Source organism: Euprymna scolopes, chromosome 33, assembly GCF_053919585.1.
Source record: "Euprymna scolopes isolate OS-2025 chromosome 33, ASM5391958v1, whole genome shotgun sequence".
Classification (NCBI taxonomy): domain Eukaryota; kingdom Metazoa; phylum Mollusca; class Cephalopoda; order Sepiida; family Sepiolidae; genus Euprymna; species Euprymna scolopes.
This window is the reverse complement of record NC_136514.1, coordinates 10,924,909-10,948,415: the sequence shown is the minus strand read 5'-3', so window position 1 is coordinate 10,948,415 and position 23,507 is coordinate 10,924,909. Positions and strand designations below refer to the sequence as shown.

Sequence of the window (23,507 nt, the reverse complement as noted above, 5' to 3'; positions counted from 1 at the left end):
GATTGACATATAATAAGAAAATTTATTTCTACAGAAATATATCTATATCTATATCTATATATATATATATATATATATAATTGAACGTGTGTGTGTATGTGTGTGGGTGTGGGTGTGTGTTGCATTTCCCTACGCAATAAATCGAAATTTTATATACAGGGTACTGAAATTTGGGAAAGTCGATGTGATTGGTTTTCGGACAGAAATTTGGCGATTAAGGGTCAAAGTTCAACGATTTGACCTTTGAGAACTCTACCAAACACCTCCTACAATTTTGGGTTTAAACACGTGAAATTTTACATATAGATTCCTTGGACATGGATCTAACTTTATTTGAGCCCTAAACAATACATTCTAACGGGTCATAATATGGATCAAAATTAAAAGAAATTGACCTTTTTTTTTTTTGCTCAGCATACACCTCAAAACACCCGTGCAACGCAGGGCACCCATGCTAGTATATATATATATATATATATATATATATATATATATATATATATATATATATATATATATATATATATATATATATTATGAAAGTAATTCAAGGTAAATCAAAACTTTTCTGCAAAAAGCGTTAATATAATATATAAGATACTAGCAGGGACATCTGACCTTACCAAGGATTGAATCTTGATCAACGAATGTTTTACGCTTCGATATTTTATTGCCATCAAAATCAGTGAAAGCGACCATTTAAAAAAATTCGTTTAATCGCCAGCTCTAGTTCGGAACCCACCGCGGTTCACTGTAAAAGAAGCTTCACATACCTCCCTGCAGTGACTTATCCCACAATACATTGTAGTTTACATTGCACTGTAGAGAACTATACTGTTGCTTTCATAAAATTATTTTATATAATGATTTGAATTGAAGTTGAAAATGCGAAAATGAAATATCATAGGACAAATGTGCGCTAAACATAAATATTGATTTCGAACGTGCTCCCATCATATAAAAAGTAACTACTGTTTATTTTCTATGCATGGCATTGCTGCTTGTGCGCTGATTAAATTTCTCAAATATACGTGTAATGTTTGACTCTATAAGGTGTTAACTTTGATCAGAATCGCTTGATACTTCTTTCATCAATTTTTTTTCGCGATTATCGATACACATCGAAGACATTCCGATGCAAAATTTATCTAAGACCACTTCCAGGCGCAAAAAGTATATTGGTGTGAAATTTCGAGAATACGCCCCAGCAGTTTAGGTGTCCATAAGGAGAGAACTCACACACACAAATTTCCTTTTATATAATAGTAAAGATTTGCAAATCATTCGATCGTCATCCCTAAAGAATTGTGCAGCATTGACCAGGTGACATCAAGTTCACCTGACGATTGGAGTAAACGTTTTGAAGTAAGCTCAGAATTACTGAATGGTTCACTTCATATGAAACTGTTCGTAGGAAAATCTAATCAATGTGTAAATCACAAAAGAAAACATAAGCAAATGTACAAGCACGTAAATGAATAAAATGATAGAAATAGAATGTATTTATTTCTTTAAATGATTGTGGATTGCATAAGACATTGTTAATAAAACTTTAAACTTGATGCAAAATCTGTTCTGTCTTTTGTGTCACGTTTTACATAACTCTTAGATCGATGCATTGTTCTAATAAAGGTGTACGTTCGGAATAAACGGCGGCTGAATTGAGATTCCATATCGTCAGGAAACTCTTGCGGCGAAGTACGTGCCCGAACTTTGAATTTGAATGGAGGGGATATCTCCAGTGGTGCTATCAAGGCGGTCAAATTTAAACATCCACGATAATGCCGATTCACAATTTAATTTTCACGCATGCGTCGTGATGTCAGATTATGAACTGAAGCTTGAACAAAAGGTCAATCAAATGTCACTTTGTCATGTGCGAGCGATACATTTTTGAAAGGGCAACGAAGGGTGTGTTTAAACATGGCTTTCATCATTTTGCTATACGCAATCTGTGTGCAATACACAAATGTCGATGGGTAATATCCATCGCATTATTTATTTGATTGTTTTTCTTTTCGCCCCCAAGTAAAATATAATGGCAATTGGACGTAAGGGGCTACTGTTTGGGATCGAATCTACAAAAATTAGACGAAGGGAGTTGAGCTGTGTGATGGTTGTATGCAGTACACACCTGCATGAAAGTTCAGTCAAGGAAGGAATTCCAAAATCTATCGGTTTGTGGACAGAAGCTATCAGAGTAGAAGACATTCCAACATCTAGGGATATCTACAATGTAGGGAAAAGGGGTGTTGCTGCTTGTCAGGTTATCCGCTGGCAGGTACAAGTGTTTTGCATTAGCAACACAATATTCCATTAAAATATTTTAAAGAGGGATGTAAAATTTCGGCGATGGGAGAGAGGTTGGAGCCTGGTTTCTAGCACGGTAGAGAGAGCCCACCTTCTTCCTGGCCACCTTGGCATTGCCCTTAATATATTTGTTCTAAATCGTGTTGGCTATGAATGTTTAGCTGAGAGGTTTTAACAAATAGATTTCAGGTAGCATATTATTAATCTGGCAATCAGTGGTCGAGAATATTTCTTACAATTGTTAAAGGAAAGAAGTTTAGTCTAAGTAGCAGTGAATGTTTCCACGTATTTACATTTCGATCAAACTACAGACTGGAGACCTTCTTCTGAAGTTTCAGCAATTGCATTATATATGCGTTCTTTCGTTTTCCCCTCGTGTCTGAATTAAAAAGGATTGCAAATTGCATTGTTATGATAACTGAATGTATCAATTAATCTCTATCTTGCAGATATTGACGGTGTGAAACTTAGAGGAAACAGTTTTCTTGCATACAAAGATGAGTTTTTTTTCAAAGGAGCAACCACTTATCAAGGTCGAGAGGCCACTCGAGGATAAGGGTTAATGAATGTACAGTAGTCAATGGGAGAATCTCGTATTAATCCTTAATAGTGGAAATATAGAAAATTGGATCATTTAAAGGGGCAGCTCATCAAGAACTTGTTCACGTCGTAGTCAGTTGGAAAGCAGGAAAACGGAACAGAGTTCTAAAGGCGCGCAGTTCTAAGAAAGAAGCTTTGTTCATGGAATCTACGTTTAGGTTTAGGTAAAGATAGATAGATAGATAGATAGATAAATAGATAGATAGATAGATAGACAGATAGATAGATAGATAGATAGATAGACAGATAGACAGATAGATAGATAGATAGATAGATATAGATATAGATACAATCCTGGTCAAAATCATAAGACCACTTAAGACAATATACGTTTACGCATAATATCGAATTTTTAATCAAACAAATGGTTGAAACCATTGCCAAACGGGAAAATATGATGAAAAAAAATGAAATCTGCTTCATTCAAAACTTAACCCTGATCTAATAATTATGTTTAAAAAAAAACAAACATTTTCATCTGGTCAAAATGCTAAGATCACTTTAATAAAATCCGCTAGTTTGGAAAGAATGAATACGAAAAGCTTTCTATGTTGCTAAAAGCAACTTGTTAGTGGATAAAAACATCTTACTAAATTATAAATGGCAAAAGAGAAACCATTATCAGAGTTTGAGAGAGGAAGGATCTTTTAGCTTAATAGGGGTGGACTCTCCCATAGATCCATTGCAAACGAAGTGAATCGTAGCAAAACGGTCATCACAACTTTTTAAAGAAATCCAGATCAATATGGGCACAAAAAGAGTCCAGGTCGACCAAAAAACATAACCCCATCACTGGGTCGCCGTATCAGAAGGTTAAAAAACAAAAATTCCAATATGAGCTCAGGTCGATTGAAAAGCCAAACAGTAGCAGAATGTCGTCCTAAAACCATCAGAAGGCATCTAAAAATGAAGCGTTTCCATCATTTAAAGCGACTGCAGAAACCACGTCTTCTTGAACAGCACAAAACTAACCGACTGAAATATGCCACCAAATACCAGACTTGGGATGAAGAGAAGTGGGAAAATGTAATTTTCTCCGATGAGAAAAAGTTTAATCTAGATGGTCCAGATGTATTTCAGCACTATTGGTATGATAAAAATTTGTCCAAAGAGACTTTTTCAACTCGGCATAGTGGTGGGGGGGGGTCTTAATGATCCGGGGTGCTTTCTCGTCAGCTGGAACCCTAAAGTTGCAAGTAGTGAAAAGGCCGGCAAACATCATTGAAGTACATTTCAATGCTTGAAAATGCTTCTATCAGGACTGAAGGTCCACGTCTGCGTGGAAGAAATTGGATTTTCCAGAAAGACAACGCTGCGATACACACTTCTCGACAACCACGAGAATACTTTTCTTCAAATAATATAGAATTGTTAGATCATCCAGCATATTCTCCGGACCTCAATTCCATTGACAATCTTTAGAGATGGATGGCAAAAGAAGTGTTCAAGTATGGAACCCAGTATGATTCGATAAAGGAACTTTCTGATTCAGTTTTCAGTACATGGGATAAAATTCCTTCGCAACTGATAAAAAAAACTTAGTCGATAGCATGCCGAAGAGAATTTTTTAAGTAATTCGTAATAACGGAGGCTGTACTAAATACTGAAACCCTTTTTAGTAATTTATAATTGCCTTTTCTTAGATAAATTATCAGTGGTCTTATCATTTTGACCAGGTGAAAATGTGTGTTTTTTAAAAAGTAATTATTAGATCAGGGTTAAGATTTCGAATGAAGCAGATTTCATTTTTTCCATCATATTTTCCCTTTTGGCAATGGTTTCAACCATTTGTTTGGTTAAAAATTCGATAATATGCGTAAACGCTTACTGGTCTTAGTCTGGCTTAGTGGTCTTATGATTTTGACCATGACTGTATATATATAGAGAGAAATATATATATGTCCTTTTATTTTTTTACTTAACTAACTTTGAAATGTCAATTTCTCTTGATTCAAACAATATAACACAATATGAATGACTGAGAGAACGGGTCACATTATTTGTCTATCTATCTATCTATCTATAGATGCGTCATTGAATTCTTGGAAATATGCATTCAGAACTAAATTCTGTGACACAAACGGTCGCTCGTCTTAAGGGTACTACTCCTGTCTTATTAGCTTTTTGAGTTAAAATAATAAATGGCCATACTTTTGGAACGACCCTCGTATAAACAGGTATCCATTACACTTTACCTCTAGTAAATACTCCAATGTGTTATGAAATGAGAGTGTATAAAAAATCATTGCATTAATCGTTAGCAATTGTTTCAAACGAATTAAAAGTTGATCAAAAAACGACTTCTCTATTGATAGGTCTTTCATAAATTATTCTTTCTCTTGTCTTCAAGAGCAAGTGAGGAATAGAGACGGAGAGGGGGTTCCTAAAGATGTGTAGTGATGACTTTTAAAGGCCGTAAATGACAAAGTTCTCTGATGTTCTTTCCTCTGATCTTGAGCACGTGGCCCAATAGGGAAAGCGGTGGCTGGTTACTTTTAATGCATCTAAAACATAGCGCCTATCTTTAACGCTCTGATCCCCATCTTGCATCAATTGAAATGAATGGCTCTCATCTTGGGGTGGCCTCATGTTTTGACAAGCTTCTAGGTTTGACCTTTTCTCCTGATCTGAAATGGAACAGGTACATACAAATCTGTTGCCAAGGCCACTGAAAAAATGGTGGGGTCCTTCTATCGATCCGGTAGATATTTTACTGCTGATGAAATTCTCTATCTATATAAGACCCAGGTACGTCCAATGATGGAGTACTGTTGCCATATTTGGGCAGGAGTTACTAGAAGCAGCTTATCCTACCTTGATAGAGTTTAAAATAGACTTCGTGGCTTAGTGGGAGATGTCCTTTTCTCTTCGTTGCAACCTCTTTCCCACAGAAGTCGCGTTGCGAGTCTGTCTCTGCTTTATCGTTATTTTCATGGCAAGTGCGCGTCTGAGCTTCAACCTATGGTTCTCTCTTGCCAAACTTTCACGAAAACACTCCTCTAGCCAACCTACTATCAATAATCTCCCCACTTTTTATCTATGCCAAAAGCTAAACGCAGATTCCATGAACAGAACAAAGCTTCTTTCTTAGAACCGCATGCCTCTGGAACTGTCTTCCGTTCGCCTGCTTTCCAACTGACTACAATTTGATTGTCTTCAAGTCCAACGTAAACATGTTCTTTATGAATCGCCCCCCTAAGTAATCCAATTTACAAAATTTCCATTACTTATGATTACTACGCTATAATCCCATTGATAATGTGTATCCATTAACCTTTATTCTTGAGTGGCCTCCAGGTCTTGATAAGTTGTGATTCCTTTGAAAAAAAAAGAAAGATGCTGAACACGTTTGCACTTCGATGTTAGATGTTTCATATTCCATATATGGTAAAACATTTTCTGTTAGAATATGTCCATTTTCCTCTTATGCGACAGCAATACGATAATGTTGATACTATGAAACACGTAGATAATGACACTAGAGTGAAAATTATGATGTGCATTTTGAAGATGATGACGCTATACATAAAACGTCACATATGTTAATCAAATACGTAAACAGCTCTACAGATTAAATAACATTCATATATTGCAGACTGTTTATTCACAAATTATACACATATAAAAGCAATTTTTCTGACAAATGATCTATATATCAAAAAGAATCTGTTGAATGTGTGAAAATATTATAGGCTTAAATCACAAAATCCTCTTCTATATAAATAAGACAGTATATGTATGTATGTGGGTTTCTGCATGGGTAAATATTTAACCGATAAACTCTTAAACTACTGGTCACATAACACTGAAATAAACAGAAAATCGTAATCTATACAGGGGTTATTTATAACGAATAAAATATTTGTTTTGATGGATGAATTACCCATAGAGAAATATGTCTGCAAGCTGGATTGCAAAATATTCATTTCAACTTCCCGATAAATGTTTATTAAATTTTTGCATGCGCAAATTCATCCCTATCCTGTAGTGGTTTCATTTCGAATCTTTCTTATCTATCCGTCGATAGCTCAAACGGTAGAGAACGTGGCTAAAGCGTTAAATGTTTTTCGTGTTGATTCAGCTGATGACATCCAAGTCATTTTTTTTACCTTTTGAAATCAGTACTATATATTAGGTACAATATAATAAACAACAGAGAATAAGCTCTATAAAGATAAATACAAAATTTGCATAAATTAATATATAATTAAGCGTATTTTACGATCGGGTAATACTGGGCGCCTTCCACAAGTACCAGAACAAATAAAGTCGGTATTAAATAACGCAAGGGTTTGATATACCGTAAAACAACACAAGAAACACATTTTTATAACTTTTTTCTTTTGCTATCTATGTCCCGGGCAGCGCTGAATATTCTTGCTTACGTGTAATAAGTCTATGGCTGTTACTTACTTTGACAATAGGAATAGGACGAGTTATGCACGCGATAAGTCGGTATATCGTATGAATAATTGAGTGTCTTCTTTGAGGTACACCACTTAAAAATACTCAGCCATTTTAAAATTCCTGAGAGCATTTTCACACAGTCTTTGCAGAATTTCCTCTCTGAAAACAAAGAATGTTGAGATTTGGGATAATTTATATTTTATTTAAGTTGAATTCTCATGTTTATATTTTATATTTGTCTACATGAATTAATTTACTTCGCTAACAGTTTCGAAATTGATGGCGGATGCTATTGATGATAATTTTAATCTATATTAAATTCTCTTTGTCTGTCTGTTCGTCCCACGTTTTCCCGGAAACTATACATCTGGTATGGCTGTATCTTTGCATAGACTTTTTTATGAAAGGGTGCAGCGAACTTAGCATTAGTATATGTTAGATGCACATGTAAAGATGATTATTTAATATAAAAAATGAGCGCAAATTAAAAACCATATTAAAGCATCAATTTGGCATGTGTCACTCGATCTAAGAGAACAGGTTATGACTTCTGGCCGTTTTTAACGGACTAAATATCTAGTTCTAAACAATTCCATGCAATACACGTTCTTCTCACGGTCTTTTGCTTGTGAGAAATTTGTGATATTTAAGCAATAATATACGAGCACTCAATGCCAGGGAATTATTTATAAATCACTCGATATGATAATAAAATTTATTACATGCAATTGTTTCTACAATTTTTTTCTTTTTGTTCACGTTTCTAAAATTCGCTTGAAAAATAATAAGTCCAGTGCGCTGTAAGTCCACACTTGCAAGACGGTTGAATTACATTTTGGTTACAGCACGCGCTTTTGTAATTTTGATAGAGAATTTTTATCTGCACGCTTCACTGATATTATGTTGGTTTATTCTTCACACAAAAATAATATATACACACACACACACATATATATATATATATATATATATATATATATATATATATATATATATATATATATATATATATGGGGGCGCAATCGCAATAATTTGTACTGGTTATTGAATTCGAAGCAATTGTCAAAACAGGCCATAGCAGACTAATAAAGAAGTAGACTTGGACAGAATGTGAGTTGTTTGTTTTAGCGAATACATTTGAAATCCACACACATTCTGTACCTTCGCCGCCACCCAAAATAAACACCAACAATAAAGTAGATGTTTATTTTCATTTCTCAAACTCATAAAATAATAAAAAAAAAAGAAGATTTAGACAAAATGGCAGTTGTTGTTTTGAAAAGCAGCGAGACCGACCGGATTCCAAACGCGTCGTCAACCCTAACCAACCAACCATCCTCTCCTCATTTCATCGTCGCCTTCACGACAATCACAGTAAGTTTAGTTTATAATGTATAAATCAAGCCGTCGTCATTTTTCTGGGTACAGCTAATATATATATATATATATATATATATATATATATATATATATATATATATATATATATGTAAGATTGTTGAATTTTTATATATTTTTTTATTAGCGATTAATGTCTTTCTTATTATTCGCTCCCTCGGCGTTTTTATTAAATGTAAGGAGTTATTTGCCCTTGGTTTACATTTATCTTCGCCCACATTTTTAGGACGTATTTACTTTTTTATTATTATTATTATTTTATTGTAAATATTAATTATTGATTATTAATTAATAATTACTACGTGCATAAAAGTAAGTCATCTATATACATGCATGTTTCAGAGTTTAACTTTTATTAACAAGGATCGATCCTCCAACGGCTCGATAAGTAGTCTGGCGTTTTACAACAGGACCATCGGGTCCTTGTCAATTTTATGCATGATTTTTATCGCTTATAAATGTAAGATTGTTGAATAAAATTGTCAATAAAAGTCTAGCTATATTGATGAAGAACATGTATATAGATGACTTACTTTTATAGACGTAGTAATAATTAATTAATTAATTAATAATTAAAATAATATATATATATATATATATATATATATATATATATATATATATATATATATATATATATATATATATATATATATATATATCATCGTCGGCCGATTCCTCATATCCAAGAATGTCAGTTTCCTTTTCGTTAAGTGTTTGGGTCGCAGATGGTTTCTCCGACCAATTTGAGCGTAGGATCTCCGTGGGCAAAGAAAGTAAACAAATGGTGGTGAGGGTTACAGGGCTGTTCTGTTCTTTCTTTTATTTTTTATTTTATTATTTTTTTTTTGTCTGCTCCTTAATCTCCACCAGTCTTCTTTCTGTTTCATATTTTTTATATCGGATATTCTAAATAGGCGCGACACACACCTCATTATACATATGCTCTTTGTGTATACAAATCGAGTTTTGGCATTTGGACGATGCGAAAAGATCGTTAATTCACTACCCACACAGCAGCAGTCGAATAGCGTAATGGTAAGAAGCATTGACTGTCGTTTAAGGGGTCGAGTTTCGATCATGGCGTTAGATAGTTGCCTATCTAACCACAATGATGAGCTGTGATACAGCGAAAAAATATCGTATATGGATGACTCTAATGAGCATATTGGGAATTGATATATAAACTACCATTTGCGTATTAACGATGCTCTTTGCGTAAACAAATCGAGCTTAGGCATTTGAACGATATCAAAGCACGTTAATTCACTACAGCAGCCGAATAGCGTAATGATAAAAAGCTTTGACTATCGTTTCAGACATGGAACTGATGAGCTGTGATGTATGTGGATGAATTTATATATATATATATATATATATATATATATATATATATATATATATATATATATATATATATATATAGTGTGGGTGCTGTACTGAGGAAAATGACAATGCTTTGCTTTCTAAAATATAAAAAAATATAACGTATGCGTGTTCCAACCCACTATGCAATTGATTTTTTTTTATCAAACTTCAATATGAAACCAATTCAAGAAATGATTGAATGACAGAAGCAAATAGCAAGTAAGACAAACAACGCACATTTACCTCATACACTGAAATGAACTTTGATAAAGAAATGTTTTAGTATAAAATAAAAAAATTAAGGGTAAATTTTGCGAGGTTGCTGAAACTGATAATGAGAAACTATATATGAGAAATTAACTTACTTATGTAATGCTTGTATTTTAGATGATTACTTTTGTAATATATCTGGTTTAATAGCGAGTTCCGATGCTGGCGAAGCGAAATTTCGTTTTTTTTTTTTTTTTTTTTTTTTGTTTTTTTTTGTTTTTTTCGTCGTCATAATTTGCTAAGAGTGTCTCTCTTGTATTTGTATGAACTAGAAAACCTACGAACTGCTTTTGCCACGAAAACTAATTAATGCAACATAGGTTTCTTCTGGGTTTATTCACGCAAAATAAAAAAAAATGTAATTTCCTTTTCGCGTGGGATTAGTTTTACGCTTACTTAAGACCCCCTTTCAATTTTGTTTGTCAGTGCATGGCCTGGTAAACTTGAAAAGGGTCTTTTATTTGCAGCGTATTTTCTTTGTACTTGTTTCAACTTTTTATGCTTATTCAAATTGGAACCGGTTTCGCAATCCGAATATTTCGAGATTGTTTTCCTTCTCTTTTTCATGTATGTCTCAATTTCGAAATTGTATACAGCTTTTCATTGTTCCTAATCGCGTGTCTCCTTAGAAGATCAGGTTTTAATGTGGGTAAAATCTTGTTGTAGGAGTACTCTGAATGGAAAACAAAATATCTTCAGAGTTGCAACGGCACTTCCACTCACAGAAGAGAGCATCAGGCGGCAGTAAAGATAGCGATGCTGAATGTTCCTCTATTTAACCACCTCCCTATCAAAACAATGTGAAACTCAAAGCCAAGATTTAATTTTAGGAAGCCAATATTGCTCAAACTTCATAATGATCGGTTCATAAATTTAGTCGTGAAGCTTATAGTAGAAATACATAAACATATACACGCGTTTAGCAACATATTTAGATTATATTACTTACTAGCATTTCAGCCTGGCGTTGCCCGGGTGTTTGGAGGTGTATGTTGAGCAAAAAAATAAAAGCGGTCAGTTTTATAAACTTTGACCCCTATTATGACCCCTTAACATTAATTGTTTTGGGCTCAAACCAAGTTATTAAGTTACATGCATGTCCAAAGAACCTATATCTAAAATTTCAAGTGTTTAGACCCAAAACCGGCGGATGAGTTTGGTAGAGTTCTCAAAGGTCAAATCGTTGAACTTTGACCCCTTAACAGCCAAATTTCTGGCCGGAAATGAATCACAAAGATTTTTCCAAATCTCAGTACCCTGAAAATCAAATTTCGAGTCTGTAAACTGACAGAGTTATTGCGTAGGGAAATGTACACAGACACACACACACAGAGACACGTTCACTTTTATAGATATATAGATTTATTTATTTATTCATTTTTCCTTTCAGGCGCAGTTGATGTTCTTTCATGGCTGGACGAATACTTTTAATGTTTCTGGCGGTGATTGCACAAGCCAAAGCAACATTAGTTATCGAGGGTGAGTAATGATTTTTTTTTGTTATATTGTTATATTGTTATAATTATTGAAATTCTGTCATGATTGGTGGCAACATTCTTCCTAATGAGACAATGCCGTTTTGCATCTAGTCTGGTGCACTGACCATGCTCATTATTGCTTAACTGTGGTTAATTAACGGTAACCAGTGTTCTGAAAATATACTTAATGTTTTTTGTCGTCTGGTGAACTCCGTCCAAGCAAATTCAATTTTATTTTTCCTCCAATTTCGAGAGCTTATTTTGCGAAGAAATGTATTAAAATCCGATTTGTTTCAATTCCTGCCGCCAAGGCGAAGCAAGTACATAGGTTTTGTTGGGTTGCGTGTTTTGAAAGATTTACGGGTGGGGAGCGTCTGCCGAGATAATGAAGACTCCGAGCGCGAATCACCTCATTTGTCTCTATGGTTTAGACAAGACACTTGAATCCACGGTTTGAGCATCGGGACTTTGCTTTGCAGCCCGAAAGAGGATTTGAATTTATGGTATTATTTATTCTGACACTCAACTTAACATTTTCTATTCTCCCTCGATATGACGTTTGTTCTTATCGACTAAGGCAATTTAAACTTTTGTCTTAATCCAGAGTCCATTTTTTATGAAACTGAATGTTCCGAACATTAAAACCGACCTTGTGGAGACGCTATTAAATACGGAAATTTCTTGAATCACCTGGTTACAGAAGTGGGTTCAACTGCTTCTTCCACTTTCAAATGGAGAATAGTTTTTTCTTACATTCGCGACAGCAGTGATCAGTTTCAATCTAAAACCATGTTCTTGAATGAGAGACTACGTTGCATGTTAATCCGTGTTGCAGCCTTGAACGCCGATAATAATCAAGATAAACGATATCGTCAACAAACATACTGGACTGAGTATATTACAAAAGTACACGTCATGATTCAGTAGACCATAACTGCCACGAATCAATAACGTTATTTATAGTCTCTGAGCAAGTCCTTTATTTCATAAATATGTATACCATCTTACCATATAACAGTGTTCGACTTAAGAATTACTCCTAACATGGAATAATTCACTATTCTTCGTTGTAAGAATACGTGGACACTAATAATGACAGTGGAGATCTTTTCCTAAGTGCTGGGGAATAACCAATTGCTAAGCAGACTTAGTATAGAATTCAATACGATATGGGAACCAGTAATTATAAACAATAGATAATATATACAAGTAAAAAAAACGAAAAAAAACATTAATATATACAAGGAATTAGTATAGAGATAGATATACATTAATATATGGTAATAATTAGTAATAAATAGTGATATTTACAACTAGAAATAAAAAGGCTCCTAAAATTCGTACTAGAATTGTCCGCAAGGACCCGTGTCGCAGTGGTTTGAGTATTGGGAAAAATCAATTGTAAAAGTGATATTCTCCTGAAGGTTGAAGGTTCAATCCTCAGTGTGGGCGACCGAAATATACATTTGCAACCTCTATCCAGCCATGGCTGACGGAACAAGACCACGCTACCCCTGTGAATTAAATAAAGGGTTCCGCTCGAAATTCCGTCCAAATTCCCGAGTTCGACAAGAAACATTCCCGAGTTCGACAAGAAACACCTGAAGAAGGTCGGAAGTTATATCGACCGAAACGTTGTGAAAATCACACTCAACAGAGAACAGTAGTCCGATGAAGAATAATAATACGTATCTTCTATAGTTTGAACCATTTGGATCACGCGTCGAAAACTAACACACATTACAAAACATTGAACAAGCTTCTATCTATCTATATACCTATGCGTTTTTTTTCTCGCACTGACATTGATATGAAACGCCTATATTTTAATATGAAAATTATGAAAACGAACTAAGCAATGAATTTTGTTTGCAGTGCTAAACGTTCTGGTTTCAATTCTGGTGGATGGTACCCAAGTCTATTTTGTTTTGTTTTTTTAAATCATTGCTATTGGATGATAAGCAATAGATAATTGACTCTATAATGATAAATAAGAAACCTACATGAATTAAAATATAATATTTATGTGAATTTTACGATTGGCCAACACAGGGCTGCCTGCTTATAAACAACAAATATGTCGTTTCTTTAGTTAACTTGCGATTATATTCAGCTGATCATAATTTTAAATTATATAAATTAATGAAAGAGGGTTTATTTTATGGTTTTATTTCAATACCTCGGATATTATTCCGGGTAGGAAAACTTTCTCTAATACTATAATATGTATATATTTGATAAGTTAATAGATTTAATTCTTAAAAAAAAAAAATAAATAAATAGAATAACAAACATCGAAAATAAGTTTATATATACATATAAATTATTTGCCACGATAATTACCACAAACATCACTGTATGAGGAAACATATAACTACCCATACACCACGTGTATTTAAATCTGATTAATAGACCCATATATCCATTTAGCACAACTATTAAGCAGATCATAAGGACATAAAATCAAATATCTTATATATAAACAAGCAAATAAGTAAATAAATAAGGAACCTGAAAAACCAAAAACAAGAAAATTATTATATATAAAATAAATAAATATAAATAATAAAATACAATAAAATAAAAACATTTATCAATAGGAAGTTGCCAGCAATAAAGAAATGATAATCCTAAAAACAACCTATCCTATAGGTAGTAGCGACGATAGGAATATAAAAATACTTTAAATCAAAGCAAGAAAAGTAGCTGCCAGACTGATAGAATTCTAACACCTCCCAACTGTCAGCATCTTAATCGCATGAAACGGCACTTTCCGTCCTCCTCGCACCTACTCTGAAAGCTAGAAAACTAAAATCAAATTAACGAATAAAAAAATAAGTTATAAATAAAAATAACACTTGTCAAAGGAAAATAAAGTCACCAGTAAAAAAAGATATACAACCATAAAAACAGCCTGATATGGAAAATTTAAAATCAAGGGCAATAAATAATCACCAAGCTAAAGGAATCACCTAATAACATCTTAAACACGGAAAACAGCATGCTCCCTTCCAAAAAATCCTCACATTCACAGTATACACCCCAATAATATAGATCGCATCCAAATACCTTATAAAAATCCATATAATCTTGGCAGGCATTTCAATATAATTTGGGGGGGGCTGAGGAAGTTTTGTCCCTGAATTGAGACTCCACTGAAACATGTATGCACATATGTAACCAATAATGTTTGTATAATATACAGACTATATACCCGCTCTGCCCTGCATTGAGCATTCTTTAATAATCACACGAATTTCATTGGATTTACATCTAGTAAACAAATCGATACACCTGTTTTGTATATATATATATATATATATATATATATATATATATATATATATATGTGTGTGTGGGGGGGTGTTTTGTGTACAGAAATATGTTAGATGAGATAAGTAATTGGTACCGTCGGTTTCAAGCCCGATGATTAGGACCGTTTAAGATATCCATATCAAGCTCTCTTGACTGAAGAGAGCTTGATATTGATTGATAACTGTTTCAATGGCGACCCAATTCGGGGACAACACTTCATCAGACCCCAAAGAAATTGATAACAGAAAAAAAGTATATTAATGCTGTTTGGTCTGATGAAGTGGTGTTCCTGAATTGGTACTCCACTAAAACATTTATGCACATATGTAACCGATTATATTTGTTAAATAAACAAACTATATATATATATATATATATATATATATATATATATATATGATTCTTTTATTATTTACACACACATATATAGAATTCAATTATTAATTTTGGCACAAAGCCGTTGTTTTATTGTAGTATTACACAAAAAAGGTGCAGAAGGTTGGAAAGTCTTTATACAAAATCAAATGCCTTTGATTGTTGTAAAACTTTAAACAGACGACCATTGTTTTTTTTAATTTTTGAGAAGAGGAATGATTTTAATGATTTTTAATAGATAAAGACCGACTATAAAGGGAGGTGATTTGTATCTCATTAATTAATGTTTGCGATCATGATGGTTTATGTAAAATTGGACGTATGGCCAGTATAATTAGTATTTAGATAAGAGGTTTACTTTTCACAAATTAATTTTCATACTTAAAACGAACGTTTAAACAGTTTTCTTTCAGCATAATTTTATATTTATTCAAAGGAAATCTACATTCAAGAAGTAACCTCATTTGCATATTAAATTAAAGAAAATCTGTTTTAATAATTATCTCAATGTTATCAATTTTTTTATGTTTTAATTATTCAAGTTAAAATATTATTTAAAGTTGATTCGTATTTCATGTACTTTTAATTATAATTAGTTAACACCAGTTGCCTTTAAAAACGGAAGTAAATTTTATTAATTCAGCTGTGAGAATTGTTTTCCCTTTACGCTATGAGAGTTAGTTTTCGTCTCATTTTTATAGCCGAAAAGGTATGTGCTTTATGGTTTCATAAATTCAACATGTGGTCCACTTCCCGAGCCGAGAAAAAAATAGGGTGGTTTGTGTATTGTGTATGTGAAGACACCCCCTCTCTGCTTATATTTTTTCAACGTAGCAACGCCAAGTGTATACAGCTCGTTTATAAATATTCCCCAAATATCAATTCTTTAGGTTGTTAATAATAATATACGCACAATCTCTTATTTGAAAATTCAACTATTTTAGATTTTTATTAAATTTGATTCATAGTCATCAGACACCAATTAAGTTAAAATTGTCCGCATTGTTCTTCCTTCTTAAATATCATTTAGGCTTCAGAATCGACATCATTTAATGAATTAAAATAACCTTCCAACAGGTATTCGTGACATTAGTTTTAGTGAAAGTACACTTTTATTTTCTTTCTTCATAAAAATTAAACTAAACTCTTTTGTTTTTGGTTTTTAAGGAAATTAATTTTACCCGTCCCGGCGCTGGTAATATTCTTGTTTTATTTTTTTATTTATTTTTTTAAGAGTTACAGAGATCGAGACTAAATAATCCGAAATTCTTTTATTTAGTTCATCATTTTAAAAAAGCGTATTATCTGATATGATTAGTGAAGAAACAGACACTTAGTTTATCAACAAAAATAGGCAACTCATTATTGTGGAGGTCAACCACCAACAGATTATATTTCTGAACAAAAAACTTGTGATTTTTCTTTTTAGTGTCAAGGTAGAGAAGAAGGATGCTTAACGTGGAATCAGATACATAACATAAGACTTTTCTCAATGACTTTTCCTTTCATTCTCCACTTTTGTATCATGCGGTTTTGCTTTCTTTATTTCTTATATATAAATGACGCTACCAAATTCGGCTGTCCGAAGATAATGGCTTCCTAACCTAAAATGCACCAAATATGGACGTTATTGTTTTCCTTTTCTTTTTGCTAAACTCAGCAATCTTTTTCAAAGTAAAAAATGCAAAACATCCAAACCAAACACAACGAATAAATATTAAAAGATACAAAGAACACAAGGATGGAATACTGTTGCCATATCTGGGCAGGAGCTGCTAAAAACAGCCTATCCTGCCTTGACAGAGTACAAAATAGACTTCGTGACTTAGTGGGGGGGGCCCTTTTCTCTACCCTGCAACCTCTCTCCCACAGAAGAGACGTTGCGAGCCTATCCTTGTTTTATCGTTATTTCCATGGCAGGTGCTCGTCTGAACTCCAATCTCTGGTCCCCGCTCGCCAATCTTTCGCGAAAAACACCCGTTTAGCTGAATCCACTGAAAAATTTCCCCACTCTATATCTGTGCCTAAATCAAAATGCGGATTCCATGAACAAAGCTTCTTTCTTAGAACTGCACGCCTGTGGAACTCTGTTCCGTCCGTCTGCTTCCCTCCGGACTACAACTTGGATGTCTTCAAGTCCAATGTTAACAAATTCCTAATGAACCGCCCCCTTAATTAAACACTTCATCAAATCTCCACACTAACGTACTGTACTTGCAATAACCCTTATCCCTGAGTGGCTTCCGGGCCTTGATAAGTGGTGATCACTGTGTAAAAAAAAAAAGAATAAAACCATGTTTCAAAATTACTGAATTCGAAATTAAATAACCCGAAGAGGGTTGATATGCCGTAAAACAAAACAACCAAACCTAACAATGTGAATAATTATTTGGAGATATAATGGACTTGAAGCATAAAAACTTCCAAAATTACTGGATTCGGGATTAAAGAAACTGAAAAGGGGTTGATATGCCGTAAAACAACCAAACTAAATATCATGAATAAATATTTGTAGATATAAAGAAGTTGAAACATAACCGCTTTTTTCTAAAATTACTGAATCCAACAGGAAATAACCTGAAAATTCTTTGACATGTTGTGGCACACCACACAATGAGAGTAGAATACGATTTCCTGCGACGACTCATCGGTGACCGATGACGTCACTACCTCTCTAATAACACAGTGTGTTCGTGCTGGAAAATTAACTTCTTTTGACAAGTTATTATCGCGAAATGTCTACGCTGGCTATGCCCTGCATTTAGCCGTCCACTATAGCATTAATCTAAAAAGCAATTGTTGCAGCTCCCCTATAGAGTTGGAAAAAATCGATGTGGTAGAAAAAGACAGCCCTAATTGATTACGGTTTAAGCTGGCCTAGATCTCAACATGGGCCCACGAATCTAGCAACTAAATGTAACTGTTTACCTTCGAATAAATGAGAATGTGTGTGTATGTGTGTGTGTGTGTGTGTGTTGGCAGCAAGTTTTTGTGAAGGCATGTTTTAAATGCGACAAGATTATTCTTTTTTCTTTATATTTCTGTTGATTTCATCGATCTGTCGCATTGGAATACTCGCTACTAAAGCCTGATGCTGAATTTCTAATATGCAATCTGGACGTGAGGACACTTTAAAAAAACGATATGCAATAAAATTATTTTTTTTTAAACTTCGAAAACTTCCTACAGAAATGTATGAAATGCTTACGACTGCTTTTGGACAATCTTGCATGAATCACGCACCAGTTTTGGAGTGGCATAAGAGATTTAAGGAAGGTAGGAAGTCTGGGAGACATTGTGAGATATGCGGGAGGAGTAAGAAACCCAGAACACCCGAGTTGATTGACCAAATAATAAATTTCAAGGATAAGGACCGTCGTATGTCTATAGAAAAAATAAAATAATTGCACAGTTTTATGTTAGTATTGGAACTGTATCCACAATTATTCGAAAGGAACTGAAGATGCGGCAAATTAGAAGTTTTTAACAAGGGTGCAGTCCACAACTGAATCCTTGTCACGAGCTATTTGACCAAGATGGGCATCAAGACGGTTCCTCATCCTCCTTATAGTCCAGTCGTTGCTTCCTGTGACATTTGGTTATTCTCTAAGCTAAAAGAAAACCTTAGAGGTTATCGTTATGAGACAACGGATGAAAGAGGCTGTGAAGAGGGTCATTGGCAAGTTCATATAAAAGGACTTCCAGGAGGCCTTTCAAAAGTTATTGGAACGGTACGACAAATGTATTGCAGCCGGAAGAGATTATTCAAAGGGGACTAGAATGTCATGTGTGTACTATCAATACAAGTGCCGATACGAAAAAGGTCTGGAAACTTGTTTAAGGCACCTCGTAAGAATACACGAATATAAGACAAGACATGTTGGTTCTGCCTGCGGATATTGGCTATAAAAAAGAATATTGAGTTCTGGAGTTTCTTCTCGTTCCACCAAACTATACCGAAAGATTTGGTTTCAATAATGCATTTCTTTCTATGAACTGTTTTACAGAAAGGCATCAAGTAAATGTTGGTGTAAATAAAAAAGAGGCTGATTTTCACTGGTTTTTTAAACTTAATAGCTACGCAGATGTGGGTATAACAGCGCATGCGCTATGTCACGCGAAGATGACACGTTAGTATGAAGCAAGATAGTTCAGTATTGTTATAATAATATATGATCATTATTGTGATGGTGTGAGAATGTTACTCGGATACGATGAGCACTATATTCGTAGAAATGTTAATAAACTCATACTTGCTGCGTGTTGTTGTTTTTTTCTGTAAAAAGCTAAGTTTTTGCGCTATCCCCCCAAAAAACATATCAGCTTTATTAAAACAGTGTTGTTTAAATATATTTCCAGGGGCCCTGTTTTGTAAATGTTATAAAACTTTTTTTCATGACAAGAAAACCAAACCGAGTGCTTTAGCGGTTTCTATTGAATTTCTTTATGACGTATTTTATAATGAGACAATTGGTGAAGTGCGACCGCGGCGTTGGCAAGTTGTCATAGCATCCCGTTCTGACAGATACAGGATGTCGTAAATTATTCAGATGTGTTCGTTAAGCCAAGCTAATCGCTTTGTTGTTAATTGCGTGTCTTTCACGTAATGAATGAAATCCTGAGTAGGGGTTATGAAACATATACGCCATCATATTAGATCGGTTTTAATCATTACTATAGCTATGACAACAGCATATTCTTTTCATTGTTTTGACTCTCGGGTATGTATCCGTTAATATCTTATATGCTTTTATATAAAGTGATGTGGGTTTCATTTGATTAACTGTGTCTAATATACACTCGAGAGTCAAAACAATGATAAGAATATGCTGTTGTCATCGCCCGATTCATTACATATATAACGATTACGAATAAAGACTTGGCATCTGTCTATCTGAAACCGAAGCTATACTATTATTCTTTTAGATAAAAAAAATATTGTACTTTCATTACAAATAAAGATTTAGTGTATATCTATTTGAAGTCGAAGATAGACCAGCATGGAGGCGTGCATTGAGTAAGGGTGGCGAAGGACTTGAGAACCTTTGGTTCGAGAGGCTGGCGCAGAGAAGACAAAACTAGTGACTACGTTTACTGTTGCTTGCATTACTCTTTTGTAGATTGCTTGCCATTATTTGAAGTCGTTACTTCCTTTTATATTATACGCATTGTATTTCTAATATGAATGAAGATTTGATATTTGTCTTTCTGAAGCCGAAGCTATACTAATATTTTTTGTTACAAAGGTGTCACCACCTATCAAGGCCCAGAGGCCACTCGAGGATAAGTGTTACTAAGTGTACAGTGGTCGATGTGACAATGGCGTAGTAATTCTTAGTAGTGGAAATTTGGTAAACTGGATTACTTTAGAGGAGTGGCTCATCAAGAACTTTTTTACGTTGGACTTGAAGACGGCCATATTGTAGTCAGCCGGAAAGCAGAAGAATGGAAGAATTCTTTTTATATTATAATTATTTTACTTCTATTACCAATGAACACTTGATATCTGAAACCCAACTATACTATTATTTCTAATAATTCTACTATTGTGCTATCTTTTAATAACCAATTCAAATTACTATACTATTTTAGACTAATGTATAATCTATCAATGAGGAATTTATGCTGTAGTAGAGGAGTATTTGTTCTGTTGTCACTAGACCATTTTTTTAGACACAAATTTCTTTTTTTTAGGATGAGGAAGTAACGTAGAATATGTTCTTTCGTTATAATACAACTTTCCCAGGCATTACTTTTTTATTAAAATTTAATGAAATATATGTCCTGTTTTAATGATAACAAATTCAACACTGACAAGGTGTCTTCCAAAGGTTTCCAGACTTTTTTGTATAGGCATTAAAAATTGTCGTAGACTCTTGAAAATTCAGTATATTGTTGCTTTGCATCTTATGACTGATTTTAATGATTTCAGGTTTAAATGAACAGCTATAGCAGGAATTGGAATACTCCCTACTGAAGCCTGATTGTCACAGTTGGTGAATTTCAAAAATGCAAAATCATGTTGGAACGGTAAAACAAGTGCATTGCATCTTGAGGAAATTAATTCTTGAAGGCACTTCATACATTATATATACTCGCAGAGAATTGCTTTTTGAGGTAACTCGTCTCATATGCGTTTATATAGTCGCTGCTTAGAGCACGGTCTGTTTCTTAGACAATGTTCACAGTAGACTCTAGGATTTAGAAATGGGTTATTTCTCCTTTCCTTACAGCTCGTTTCCCATAGAAAAATTGTTAGTCTCTTTCTACTCTATCCTTATTTCCATCTTAAATTTCCTACTGAACTCCAATTACCGGTCCCTCTTTGTATAGCATTCAAATCAAGAACTCGTTTTCCAACCACAATAATTTTTTTCTATACGTGTACCTTGCATCACACGGAATTGCCACAAATAGACATTTTTATAAGATCTTCCTTCTGTGGAACACGCTTCCACGGAACTGATTCTTATAAGATTACAACATAATCGTCTTCGAATCAAATATTAACAGACTACAGCAATCTATTCTAATCCTCTCGTAAGATTCTTCATCTCCGAGCTAACAATCACTCAATCTCATTAACTATCATTCTAGAGTAACGCTTGACTTTGAGGAGTGATGAATCATTATCATAACATTCACATACATGATTATTTAGAGTGTGAGGATACACCATTCATTAAAAATGTCCCACCTATCAATTATACAAAGGAAAATGCATCGTTCTCTGTATGTGAGTCTAAAACTCAATAACGACAGAAGATATATTTACAAAATTACGTATTCAAAGTCCGAATGACTTCGAGCAGAAAATGGTAAAAATATTATATTATTTATTTGCCTCGTGTCACAAGACGTCAATTTAGTACTTGGAATATGACCCCCAAAAACGCCTCCCTTTCTTTTTATTATCAAATGTAAAAACACAGACACGCACCTGGCCAGAGAGAACAATATACTTGATTGTTAGAAATATCATAATTCTTTAATGAGGCAACACTATCTGCAAATATTAGCGTTATCAAAATATCGGCTGTATATAGAGATACATTGTAGTTTAATGAACGCTCTAGGAGACGGGTTATGTTGATAGCGAAGGGGAGATTTCAGAATGGGCGTTTATATGTGAATGTGTGTCAGAGTTTATATATATATATATATATATATATATATATATATATATATATATATATAATGGGTTAAGAAATTCCAACGAAAGAAAGATGTATATTTAAATAAGGGGGTGGTCACCAACACTGTGTATTAATGTTGTATAAATAATAGAATGAAAGCACCCCTACCCTTATTTCAGAAGAGCTGGTTCTCTCCCCTCCTCCTCACACATACACATTAGTAACGACCTTGGATCACAGTGACTTACGTAGGTAAGCAAATAACTTCATAATACTATAAAACAGTGCACACATTCTTCAAACCAATAAAAGAAAACACACACACACATCCTACCCTAAAGGAAAAGAAAAAACACAAGCAGAAAGAGAGAGTGAGAAAGAGAAACACAACACAGGAGTGACCACAGCCCAATAAAACAGTAATAAAAATTGAACATTCCAATGAATAGTAGACACTTACACGTTTCCACCTCTTGGAAACATTTCAAATGAATTATAAAAATGCTATTTTTACATCTCCAACACATTTTGAAAATAATTTCTTAAGAGGACGCTTCACAGAACGTCTGAAACGCGTTAAAAACGATTTCAATGATTTCAAAACATTATTACAATGATCTAAACATAATTCTCAATGAAAAACCAAGACACGGAATAATAATGTTAAAAAATACACAGTGTTGGTGACCACCCCCTTATTTATATATATATATATATATATATATATATATATATATATATATATATATATATATATATATATATATATATAAAGTCCGATCCCGCATTTTGCTAATTCCTACCCTCTGATGAGAAGGAAAGTATTTCTTCGAAACTCCGCGGATAAAGG

The 23,507-nt window shown here is 33.8% G+C and overlaps 1 protein-coding gene across 2 annotated transcripts in view; it reads left to right on the top strand.

The window, feature by feature from the left end:
* Nucleotides 1-23,507, top strand: part of LOC145258140 (contactin-3-like) — a 527,582-nt gene that overhangs the window by 229,598 nt on the left and 274,477 nt on the right. For both annotated transcript variants that reach the window (XM_080115925.1, XM_080115924.1), the window contains exon 2: nt 11,744-11,832. In XM_080115925.1, the coding sequence (XP_079972051.1) occupies nt 11,763-11,832 (70 nt within the window). In that variant the 5' untranslated portion in view covers nt 11,744-11,762. The remainder of the gene's footprint in view (nt 1-11,743; nt 11,833-23,507) is intronic.